Below are 12,320 nucleotides of genomic sequence, written 5' to 3' on the forward strand. Positions count from 1 at the left end.
CAAAGTTAGATAAACCCCTACATCTCAACTGCCTTTCCATGTTCTGGGCGAGAGACAGGTTTAAGGTTTGCTGTACTGCTACCCTGGTGTTGGCTGGAGTCTGCAGTGCGCACGTGCAAGCTCCAACTTTGGCAGGTGGAGCATGTTGGGAATACATAACCATAAAAAACATTGCAAAGGGGGTAGAGGTGTTGCAACTGTGCAGCTCTCTGACTGCGTTTGTGTGCAGCAGGCTCCAATGAGGCCTGCTGCACACATATAATAATATGTGCCCCCTCTTTCACCCACTACACCACTGCTCCTTGCTATCTTTGTGTTGCAACTGTCAGTTCTAAAGCCTTATGGGTGGGGGGCACATAAGCACACACTCAAAGCAAATAAGCACACAAACAGGTACACACACTTCTCGAGAAGATGTATTTGTTTGTTTCTCAGCAGCTAGCACAGACCGAAAAGTGACAAGATCTAAGAAGCTGATGTGAAACGGTAACAGTGATGTGTGAAGCAGAGGTGAAGAATGCAGAAACCACAGTGAGAGGTGTGTAGGAAGAAATAATGTGTACACAGCACAGAGGAGGAGCCTGTAAGGATTCAGAGACCCCTCTAAACCCCTCGCCCTCTCATCACCTGCTAGAAATTACAGGAAACGGTGGTGCTGTAATGGTTTCTGACGGCCCACTCACCCCAGAGACGTGCACAGAGGAGTGCTGTTCTCTGGAGATCCTGGACGGCCAGACGCACAGACAGACTCCCCTAAGATCCACAAGGTTAAGATGCTCCTCCCACAGCTGCTGCTGGGTTGCCTGCTGACACTGAATACCTGTGGAGGTAAGAATGCAACTTAGAAACTCACATGGGGAGGGGGTTGAAAAGGAGGGCACAAAACCCCAAGCCCATCTGACTAAATGTATGTTTCTCAAGCCAACTCAGACTCGTGTCATGTAATTAACCTTATCCCTTCCCCTGCTATCTACTTCCTCTCTCTCTCTGTCTCTCTCTCCACAGTGTTCAGCAGTCCTCTGTCCAGGAGCTCTATAATCGGTGGTCATGATGCAAAGAAGGGACAGTGGCCCTGGCAGGTCTTTCTCTGGATCATTCTGAAGACTGAGCCTAGAACATTTCGGAGATGTGGAGGCTCCCTGATCAGTGAGCACTGGGTTCTCACGGCAGCGCACTGCTTTGACAGGTGAGTGTCTCCTGTGTGTCTTAAGCTCTCTAAACACACGCAAACCAGCAGCGTGTTGCAGCCCATCAGACTCCGGCCTCCAGAGCAAAGCACTTGTGTAGAAAAAAATATTTTTAATATATGGTAGATCCTAATACAATTCATATACCAAAACTGGGCCCTTTATTTAAAATATACTGGGATATGCTTTGAATATATTTCAGTCTGTCATTCGCAGATTTATTTATATGTGCAAAATGAGGTTCATTGCTTACATCTGTTTGCAGTGGGGAGGTGTGACATCTCTAATCTCCACTTTCAAAGGTCAGATACATCATGAGCCCCATTACAGATCTGTCAATGCTGTTCTGTTCTATAATAATAATAGTATTATTTCAGTCCCTGGAGAATGGAGCTGGAGAATTCTACGGTGATTCTGGGAGTGTCCAAGCTGAATGACCCCAATCTACACAAACGGACCATGAAGAATCTAGTCAGACATGAGAAATTTGTGACTGACGAAGGCAAGAAGGGCCACGACATCGCCCTGGTGGAGCTCAGCGAGTCGGTGTCCTTCACCCAGTACATCCAGCCAGTCTCTCTGCCTGAGGCTGCGGCTGACGACTTTACCTCACGCTGGCAGTGCTGGGCTACAGGCTGGGGGGAAATCAAAGAGAATGGTAGGACAGTGGGCTGGATCACACATATAGATCAAACATATATTAAGAATATATGGTAGATATTATTATTATTATTATTATTATTATTATTTATTTATTAGCAGACAAGAATTAGCGACTTACAAAATATAAGAGCATTAAAAAGTGCAAAAATACAGTGCAGTTCAAGGCATAATACATTTACAAATTCAAATTTACACAAGTGCACACGAGATATACAATATGAAGGAAGGTCAGGGACTGCTGTTTTGACTTCAGTGGGAAGGTCGTTCCACCACTTAGGGGTCAGGGATGAAAAGGAGCAGCTCTGGAGGAAGGAGAGTGGAGAGGAGGCAGGTTTAGTCTTCTGGCACTGGAGGAGCACAGTGGTCTGGAGGGGATGTATGGAGAGACGAGTGTCTGAAGGTAGCTTGGTGCAGTGTGGTTAAGACAGCGGTAGGTGAGGGTCAAAGTCTTGAACTGAATGCGTGCCGCTATCGGGAGCCAGTGGAGGGAGCGGAGCAGTGGAGTAGCGTGTGTGAATCGGGGCAGAGAGAATACCAGACGAGCCGCAGAGTTCTGGATGAGCTGGAGCGGCGGGTAGTGGATGCAGGTAGGCCGGCCAGGAGGGAGTTGCAGTATCCAGGCGGGAGAGGACCAGTGACTGGACGAGCAGCTGAGTCGAGTAGTCGGTGAGGAAGGGGCGGATCTGGTGTATGTTGCTCAGGAAGAATCTACAGGTGCCTGTCAGCATGGTGATGTGCTGAGTGTAGGAGAGCGCAGGATCGAGGGTGACTCCTAGGTTTTTAGCAAAATAAGAGGGAGGAGGAGAACCAGGTGAGAGCAGTCCCAGGTCAGCGAGACAGGAGAGGAGGATGGAGTGATTGACGGTGTCAAATGCTGGGGAGAGGTCAAGGAGGATGAGGACTGAGGAGAGGGAGGCCGCCAGAGTACAGCTGAGGGAGTTAGTGACTGACAGGAGAGCCGTCTCAGTGGAGTGAGCTGTGCAAAACAAGGAGAGCAGGTGCTCAATATAAACGAGACAATTAAAAGACTGTTTTGTCCAGAGCCCGCAAGTCTCGCCTTAGTACAGCGTTGGTTGAAATAAGTGCTTGGATATGTGTGATCCTTTGCTTCAAGACAGAATGGGGGCCTTTGTCTGTATATTTAAAATATATTGGATATATTTAAATATATTTACATTTATTCATTTCTACAATATATGTACAACAAGTTAAATACATGTACTGTAACGTACCATAGGGTTCCAGCTACAGACTCAAACCCCATTCTTCTACACCACAGTGCAGTGACTTTACCAAATCATTAAAAGGCCTATTGTCTGGCTGCATGAAACACCTTGAGTACTTCTACTAAGTAGTTAACTTAAGGATACTTTCCCTTACCTAAGGGGATTGAATAAGAGTTTTGCGTAAACCACCTTAAGTATTCCCCTTAGGTTAGGGAGATCCTGTTGGGTGTCTTGCTCCTCAATAGACTGTAAACTTACTCAGTTTTCCAGTTCACATAGAATTCACATAAAAAATTCTGATGTATGATGAAAACTAAGTTTCAAATCACTATAATATGGTTTACAGACTAAAACATCTTTGAAATGTATCTAATTTATTTCTTATATACAAAAAGGGGCCACTTGTGTCATATGAAAAATATATGGATCACTCATTTCAGCAAGATATTAAAAATATATCTCTTTTCCATATGGGCCCTTAGCATTTATATCCTCAACTGCTCAATATTTGGTGGCATCACTTTTTTTTTGCGTGCAAAATAACATTAAAAATTAAATAATATTTATCACAATCATAAAAATACAGGGTCAGTTCATTGTCATCCCCTCCCTGTCTACCTTCCCCTAACTTCTCTCACACCCCCCATTGAAAAACAAACCCTCACCATTCTCTCAATGCCAAATGCATTTTAACAACATACACAGAACATACAGCACATTAATTTGCCATATTGTGAAATGGGGATACATTTGTAACATTGTTATATATGTTATATAGTTTTATATACATTATGGATACATGCACCACATAATCTATCATAACAAAGATGATAAGTAATCAATTAGGCTCTCTGTGTATATATACGGCATACATCACATATAGCAAAACTCATTATACATGTTAATACAAGAAGAAATAAAATCTTTAATTAGTTTTTATCCTCAGTGTATCCATCAGCAGTAACACACAGCTGGTCTCTATCGGTCTCAGGGCTATAAACTTCACTCTATAACTCTATCTTGTCATTGTAGGTTAAACATGCTTCTGTTGCATAATCCCGAAGATGACAACAGGTTCATACAATTAAGATACATATGCAAGTGTGTGTGTTTCTCTGTCTCCAGTGCAACTGAAGGAGCCTTATAATCTGCAAGAAGTCCAGCTGCCCATCATAAAAAACAAGCGCTGCGAACAGATGTACAAGAAGCCGCCGAAGACAGATCTGCCCAAGATCAAAATCACTTCAAAGATGATGTGTGCTGGAGACAAAGCTGGAGGGAAGGACACCTGCCAAGTGAGTTGTAGACAACAGTCATTTGGCACCTCATAGAACAGACATCCACAATGGCAAAGATGAAATAGCACACATTTCTGGGTGGCATACCATGCGGGATATAATGGCAATGAGCATGAGGGAGAAATCTGCAATCTGTTCCTGTTGTTATACGAGTGTTTCTACAGCCAATAGACTGTAAGCTTACTGAGCGTTTCAGACTGGTTGCCATAGAAACGGCAGGACGCCTCAGATAAGTGTTTTATGTAGATTTGCTCTAGGAAGTGGCAGAGACGAAATCCCAAATGGTCTGAAGAAGAACAAAAATATATGACTTGATGAGTACAGTGAAAGGAAAAATATGTTGATGTCCAGATTCAATCCTCAGGTGACAGCAGTCACTAAAATCTGTGGGATGAAATAACGGAAAATGTAAACCAACAAAACATCATTATGCAGAGGAAAACTACTGAGGACAACTACTGAAATAAAATAAAGAACTTGTGTATAATATGGCTAACTGTAGATTTGTGAAAAAATATTAAATAAAGTGCTGCTAGTACCTGTAGAACAGGGAGCAATGTGTGATTCCTTCGGGTTTATGCTTCTAAATCCAGCATTTCCAGCATCACAGATATTTGACACATTGAACTTCTCAACCAGTAGTTTTTTATCATTTCATTATCCAGTGTATCCACAGGATTCTCTCTCTCTGAATACCCTTGTGTGAAGCACAGTTTCACCTTCATTTTCAATGCGCAGAAATACGGCCATTATAAAAAGGCTTTACGGTACCTGAATTGTTCCCTTACATTTTTTTTTTATTCAAATCAAAAAGTCATGTTTTGCATTAACTAACTTACGGAAATACTTAAGTATATATTCTTATGTGATCGACTTAAGTAGGATTCCTTACCTCCCTCTTAAGTGATTTTACTTAAGTTGTTTTATGCCACTGGGCCTTATACTCCAGACGCTGTTCTCTCTAATCTGGGCTGTATAGTCCAGACAGCACTGGTTGATTGTGAGAAGATCCACCATGAATTTGAGAATGATTGATGGAATGAATGTCTGTCTCTCTTTCTCTCCTTCTCTCCCTCATTCTCCCTCTCCCATACACTCTTTCTACAGGGTGACTCTGGGGGTCCTCTTGTATGTAAGAGAGCAAGCTGCTGGGTCCTGGCTGGGATCACCAGTATGGGGTACGGCTGTGCAAACCCTGAATTCCCAGGGGTCTTCACCCGGGTCTCCAGCTTCCGGACCTGGATAAAGAAACACAGTGGGGTCTGAGGCTCCTACTGGGGACAGCGCCCCCTACCTGGCTGCCTGGCTCACTGCACGCTCTGCTGCACCCATATTTTATTACCTATACTGATACACCCAAATCTCTCTCTCATTCCAGATGTGTGTGTTTATTACTAAGTGACTCTCTCACTCTCTTTCACTGTTTCTCCAGATCAGACTATGTTCATCCCTGCTCTCTCCTCTCCCACTGTGATATCAGCTGCTGCTCTTCGCTCTGCTCTGCTATGAGAGATCAGTTGTACTGAGACTCTGCTGAACAGCTCAATAAAACCACAAAGCATTCAAACTCCTGGTCTGGGGCTGCACTTCTTTACTGATGTTATGAGTTAAGGGCCAATGAAAAGCTGAAGATAATATGGCCCTCTAACACTAGCATTGTACATCTTTTGCAGTAGGTCATACCAGGGATATTACAGGAGACCACAGCACTGTACAATGAATGCCAGAGATGTAAATGAAGAAAACAAATATTTTTAATATTTTCAGTCTACATAATACATTTAAAAAAATGTTTTTTTTTCTTTTTTGCATTATTGAAGCGTTAATTCATTTTAGTTGCTGATTTGCCTTTGTGCACTGATAACACACAGCACAGTTACTGTCTTATGATTCTCAAACTGCAGCTCCTGTTTCTGAGATATTACGCTTGAACCTCGAATTTTAATGCAAGAGATATTTCAAAAAATCATTTAGATCTTTTGTTGTTTCTGGGGGTACTTTTATATATTCATGAATTTATTTATTCATTTCTAACATCTGGAACTTTAAATTGAACTTGCCTCATAATAAGGCTGATATTTAATGTTTATTTTGTTGCCAGCTCAACTATTAATACTAATGAGATGTGATTGAAGCTAACAATTTGGTAACATTCAAAAATAGACTGAATAGGATCCTTGGATCACTTAGTTATTAATGGACACCAAACGAGCACGATGGGTCAAATGGCCTCCTCTCGTTCGTAAACTTTCTTATGTTCTTATACTGATTATCGGAAAAGCGGTTATTGATTCTTTTCAATGTTTATTTTCCAATTTTATTAGAAAATGGTGGAAAACGACCTTAAAACATGAATGAAAAATACAATAAAAATAACAATAAATTGAGAGAAAGTTAAATCCTCTTCATTATCAATTTGTTAAATGTCCAGTTATGCTATTTCAATATACTCTTACCAGAAGCTATAGGAAGTGGCCATGCTGTGTAAAATAGTTATTTTTTTGTAATTGAAACAAAGGCAATGAAACAAAGTAAGAACATGAACTGAGAACTAACTTACAGAAGATCCTATGGACAGAAGCTGGGGTGCCCCTGGATGTGCCTGATCATTAATGGTCCCAAATCTCTTTCATTATAACTCATTAGCTTTCATCCTCAACATTAAGGCAGTTGAAAGTTAATGGTGAAATGCCTTATATGCATTTAGATGTATGTTTAGATGATGCCTGTGTTAAATATAACTAATACTATTTTCTTAAATATTTAAATATATTTGAATACAATGAAAGTAGTGTTTCAGGTTTGCTGTATTTGCTACCTTATGTCTCGGCTCCGCCGGTTTGAGCGCCGCGTCGCTGAGATCCGTCCTGAGGAGCAGCAGCGACTGTGGGTTTGATTTGTGTTCGTGTTACAAACACACAGAAACACTGCGACTCACCTGACGAGAGAGGACTGTGTGTCTGTTTTATTATTTGTGCTTTACAGGACTGGAAACAGCGAATAAATACACGTTTCTGTTAGAGATACTAGAAGAGCTGGACGTGTAGAGACGACATTATATTCACACAAGCATGTTCCCATAAGAATACGTTTCCATGCGCGACAATAATACTAAATAGCGAATATGTATTGATATTAATATCGTCATCATTTTGTGCTGGTATATATATGTATTTTAAACGCACAGTGACTTATTACTTATTACTTATTACTCTTACTACAGATTTGTAATGCAAACGATACTTTTTGCCGTATTATTTATAATGTACTTATCAGATCCTTAACCAGGGCAAGTTACACTTGAAACACAATACACACGTTTCACATTAATCATCCAGATATTTACTGTGCGATCTATACCCGAAAAAATGGACCTACTCACTGAGGCGCTTAATATTAATAATTGGAGATATTTCCCCCTTTATGAAAAACATTGCTTTTACAAGCTGTAATTATATATAACGTGCACATCGGTAATCAATGTGACAATACAATGAAACAAAGTAAGCAACTAACTGAGGTTAAGTTGGAAACTGTGAATTGAAAAGCTGCAGCAGTTCTAAGCTATACAAGTTTTTAGATTGATGTACACAAACGAGACGTAGAATAAAGTGTTTACTCATTTATTATGATACCAGAGCTATTTATATTATAACTAAATCAATTAAAAATGATACTGTAAAAGCCGGACACAAGGAGGGACAGAGTCTCGGTTCCGTTGGTGTCCGGGCTTTATTACAGTGCAGGGGAAAAACAGGGAGAACACACAAGGGGGTAAAACAACCAAACCAAACCAAAATGTCCACGCAAAACAGGGGGCTCCGGGCAGTCAGGGTTCGGAGTGTCAATCCTCCGTCTCGGCGGTTAGCTGCCCCTGCCGCTGACGTCACAATCGCCTCGGTGCTCGTTGCCCGCAGCCCGTTAGCGAGGGAGCGACAACACAGCTGCGACACATGAGCACCTCATCAGCGGCCGTGCCGTGACAGACAGCGGGCTGTCACAGATACATTGAAATGAAATCAGGGTAGTTGATTTTTTAAGATTAATACTGGCTTGTACTTTAACATATTGGACCACAAGAGCGGGAACTTGACCATGAAAACTGCCGATTTTGTCAAAATGTGTCTGATTTATAGCATTAGGAGCCTGAAACCATACATTTCTTCACTGGAATCACGTGGAAGCCTCAATAGTATTATTATTATAATTTTTCTGCCTTTATTTTCAAAAGCTCATACAAACAATAGACTTCATACAATGATACACAGCTGAGTAGAGCGATGCCATATGTAATATGGAAGCCATATGTCACATGGGCTGGTTGCCAGATTGGTTTAAGTGACACATTTTGGAGAATTTTCATGTGTTTTCTTCTCTGAAACCGCAGGTACGATTAATGTGGAATTTTGTACACATACCCTTGGCTAGATCCTCCATCAGATTTGTTAAAGACAATATGATTGATGAAACGAGTTGTTTTCAATGAGCCAATCAAATTTGAGGAATGTTTAAATTGCATAAAGTGTCATAAAGAGCAGGTTTGAAGTACATTAGAATGTGTTAGACTCAGTGGTACTATGTAGATGTGGCCCCCTGCATTGCTGCATTGCTGCTTGCAGCTATATTTAAGATTTGTATCTTAACTTTCAGCCTTGATGTTGTAATAATAAATAGTAGTGTTCCTACAATACAACAGTATGCTATCTTATTGCATATTCCTGTATGTTCTATACATTTACTGTATTTATTTCTTTGATTTTCCATATACAGTTATATAAAATGGGTGTAATTCCTACACCGTTCACCCAATTTGGATGTAACTACCCTCAAATTAAAGATGAAAGTCTACACTTAAAGCATTTTTTGATTGTTTCCTTTCCAATCTATTGTGGTGGCGTACAGAGCCAAAATGATGACAATTGTGTCACTGTCCAAATATTTATGGACCTAATTGTATTTACTCTTACTGTACTTTGATAATCATTGTTTCTAGCTGAATTTATTATAGTGATGCTGAAGTTCTTACCTATGTACACTGATCAGCCATAACATTATGGCCACCTGCCTAATATTGTGTAGGTCCCCTTTTTGCCACCAAAACAGTCCTGACCCGTCCAGGCATGGACTCCACTAGACCTCTGAAGGTGTGCTGTGGTATCTGCCACCAAGACATTAGCAGCAGATCCTTTAAGTCCTGTAAGTTGCGAGGTGGGACCTCCATGGATCGGACTTTTTTGTCCAGCACATCCCACAGATGCTCGACTGGATTGAGATCTGGGGAATTTGGAGGCCAAGTCAACACCCTGAACACCCTTGTGATTCATCAGACCAGGCCACCTTCTTCCATTGACACCTTTCTATGAGAACCAGCATTCACTTTTTCAGCAATTTGAGCTACAGTAGCTCATCTGTTGGATCGGACCACACGGGCCAGCCTTCGCTCCCCACATGCATCAATGAGCCTTGGCCGCCCCCTCCAGGGCTCCGTATTTGACATGATCAATACAAGACCAATATTATTGGCTAATTGGTTATGTCTATTGTTAAAGCATTTCAGATTTAATAGGTGTCTTTTACGACAGACTGTGGCACCTAACAATATGAATCTGAAAAAAAAAGCAATTCAAAGGATTAGTCTATAATTTACAACTATCGGATTAAAAAAAGGAGTGCAAAGTCTCCAAAGCATCACTAAGTTGCGCTGTTGTGCTCTCTCTGTGCTTTTGGCAGTGCACTACTAAGCGGAACACACCCCCTTACTGACCAGCACCGAGGCACACACACACACCGACCAGCGGGTTTGTTTGTTTGTTTTTATTGTTTATATAACTTATATATTTTTAAAATCTGCTTCGAATTAATTAAAGCAATCTCGAAGCGGGCCAAAGACCATCGGAGTTCTTGTGATGTTATAGTGTAGTGCAGCACAGCAGAGTACAGTACATTTAGACAATTTAATTACAGTACAGAATAATATAGTACAGTATAGTGTATCACAATGCAGTACAACATATTCATAACACAGTGAATTTCAGTACAATAAAGTACCTTTAAGCCTTCTCTAAGGCAACAGACGAGGGACAAAAATGAAAAAAATCCACATACACACACATATACAGTAGTACTGTTCAAGAGTTTTACACAAGTGTGAAAAAATGCTGTAAAGTAAGAATGCTTTCAAAAATAGACATGTTAATAGATTATATTCATCAATTAACTAAATGCAAAGTGAGTGAACAGAAGAAAAATCTAAATCAAATCCATATTTGGTGTGACCACCCTTTGCCTTCAAAACAGCATCAATTTTTCTAGGTACACTTGTACAAAGTCAAGGATTTTGTAGGCATATAGTCAGGTGTATGATTAAACAATTATACCAAACAGGTGCTAATGATCATCAATTCAATATGTAGGTTGAAACACAATCATTCACTGAAACAGAAACAGCTGTGTAGGAGGAATAAAACTGGGTGAGGAACAGCCAAACTCAGCTAACAAGGTGAGGTTGCTGAAGACAGTTTACTGTCAAAAGTCATACACCATGGCAAGACTGAGCTCAGCAACAAGACACAAGGTAGTTCTACTGCATCAGCAAGGTCTCTCCCAGGCAGAAATTTCAAGGCAGACAGGGGTTTCCAGATGTGCTGTCCAAGCTCTTTTGAAGAAGTACAAAGAAATGGGCAAAGTTGAGGATTGTAGATGCAGTGGTCGGCCAAGGAAACTTACTGCAGCAGATGAAAGACTTAATTACTTCCCTTCGCAATTGGAAGATATCCAGCGATGCCATCAGCTCAGAATTGGCAGAAAACAGTGGGACCCTGGTACACCCATCTAGTGTCCAGAGAAGTCTGGTCAGAAGTGGCCTTCATGGAAGACTTGTGGCCAAAAAGCCATACCTCCCCAAGCACAGGAACTGGGGTGCAGAAAAATGGCAGCAGGTGCTCTGGACTGATGAGTCAAAATGTGAAATATCTGGCTGTAGCAGAAGGCAGTTTGCTCACCGCAGGGCTGGACAGTGGTACATGAATGAGTGTCTGCAGACAACAGTGAACAGTGAATAATGTATTACATTATTATTATTATAGTATACTACTACTACTACTACTACTACTACTACTACTACTACTACTACTACTAATATTTAATATAATAACATAAAATGCAATGAAATACCTAATTTTGTCTCGAAACAGTGACAAAATAGTAGCCTATTGGTGTTAGATTTTACGAAGCAAGAACTCTTGGTCTTTACCATGTACCTTGTTACCGAACATCGTTTGGTTATTTGTGCACTATTATCGCAATTATATTATTTTATATTATTTTTGTTTTGAGGATATAAACTCATATTCGTATTAAAATAAATGAAAAAAATAAGAATAATAGGCTAATAATAATAATAATTGTTTATTAATGCAGTAATAAACAATTATTAATAATAGTAATAGTAATAATGTCCCTTCTCTGCTTCTATTCCTACTTCCTCATTGGCATATTATTGTTACTAGTATTACCCTACTGGATGACACCTATATGTCCAAGTTTAATAAAAAATACATCAACTTTATATTACAGATTATATGAAATGTACATACAGTTAGGGGAAAAAAGTATTTGATCCCCTGCTGATTTTGTACCTTTCCCCACTGACAAAGAAATGATCAGTCTATAATTTTAATGGTAGGTGTATTTTAACAGTGAGAGACAGAATAACAACAAAAAAATCCAGAAACGCATTTCAAAAAAGTTATGAATTGATTTGCATGTTAATGAGGGAAATAAGTATTTGACCCCTTCGACTTAGTACTTCGTGGCAAAACCCTTGTTGGCAATCACAGAGGTCAGATGTTGTAGCTGGCCACCAGGAGGGATTTTGTCCCACTCCTCTTTGCAGATCCTCTCCAAGTCATTAAGGTTTCGAGGCTGACGTTTGGCAACTCGAACCT

At 40.4% G+C, this 12,320-nt stretch overlaps 1 protein-coding gene across 1 annotated transcript; it reads left to right on the plus strand.

Moving 5' to 3' along the window:
- Window positions 1-638: 638 nt before the first annotated feature.
- On the plus strand, window positions 639-5,928 carry LOC136768815 (tryptase-2). The gene is made up of 5 exons (XM_066723195.1): window positions 639-828; window positions 1,006-1,186; window positions 1,565-1,845; window positions 4,202-4,371; window positions 5,482-5,928. Exons 1-5 carry the CDS (start codon window positions 774-776, stop codon window positions 5,638-5,640), a joined length of 846 nt encoding a protein of 281 aa, XP_066579292.1. The 5' UTR covers window positions 639-773; the 3' UTR covers window positions 5,641-5,928.
- Window positions 5,929-12,320: the final 6,392 nt, after the last annotated feature.

This window comes from Amia ocellicauda, chromosome 14 (assembly GCF_036373705.1).
Source record: "Amia ocellicauda isolate fAmiCal2 chromosome 14, fAmiCal2.hap1, whole genome shotgun sequence".
NCBI classification, from domain to species: domain Eukaryota; kingdom Metazoa; phylum Chordata; class Actinopteri; order Amiiformes; family Amiidae; genus Amia; species Amia ocellicauda.

What these genes read in the sequence shown, in the direction of transcription:
- LOC136768815 (XM_066723195.1), top strand. Translation starts at nt 774, where the DNA reads ATGCTCCTCCCACAGCTGCTGCTGGGTTGCCTGCTGACACTGAATACC. An exon ending in GGGGGAAATCAAAGAGAATG is followed by an intron (nt 1,846 to 4,201) that starts GTAGGACAGTGG and finishes CTCTGTCTCCAG; the next exon opens with TGCAACTGAAGGAGCCTTAT. An exon ending in GAGGGAAGGACACCTGCCAA is followed by an intron (nt 4,372 to 5,481) that starts GTGAGTTGTAGA and finishes CTCTTTCTACAG; the next exon opens with GGTGACTCTGGGGGTCCTCT.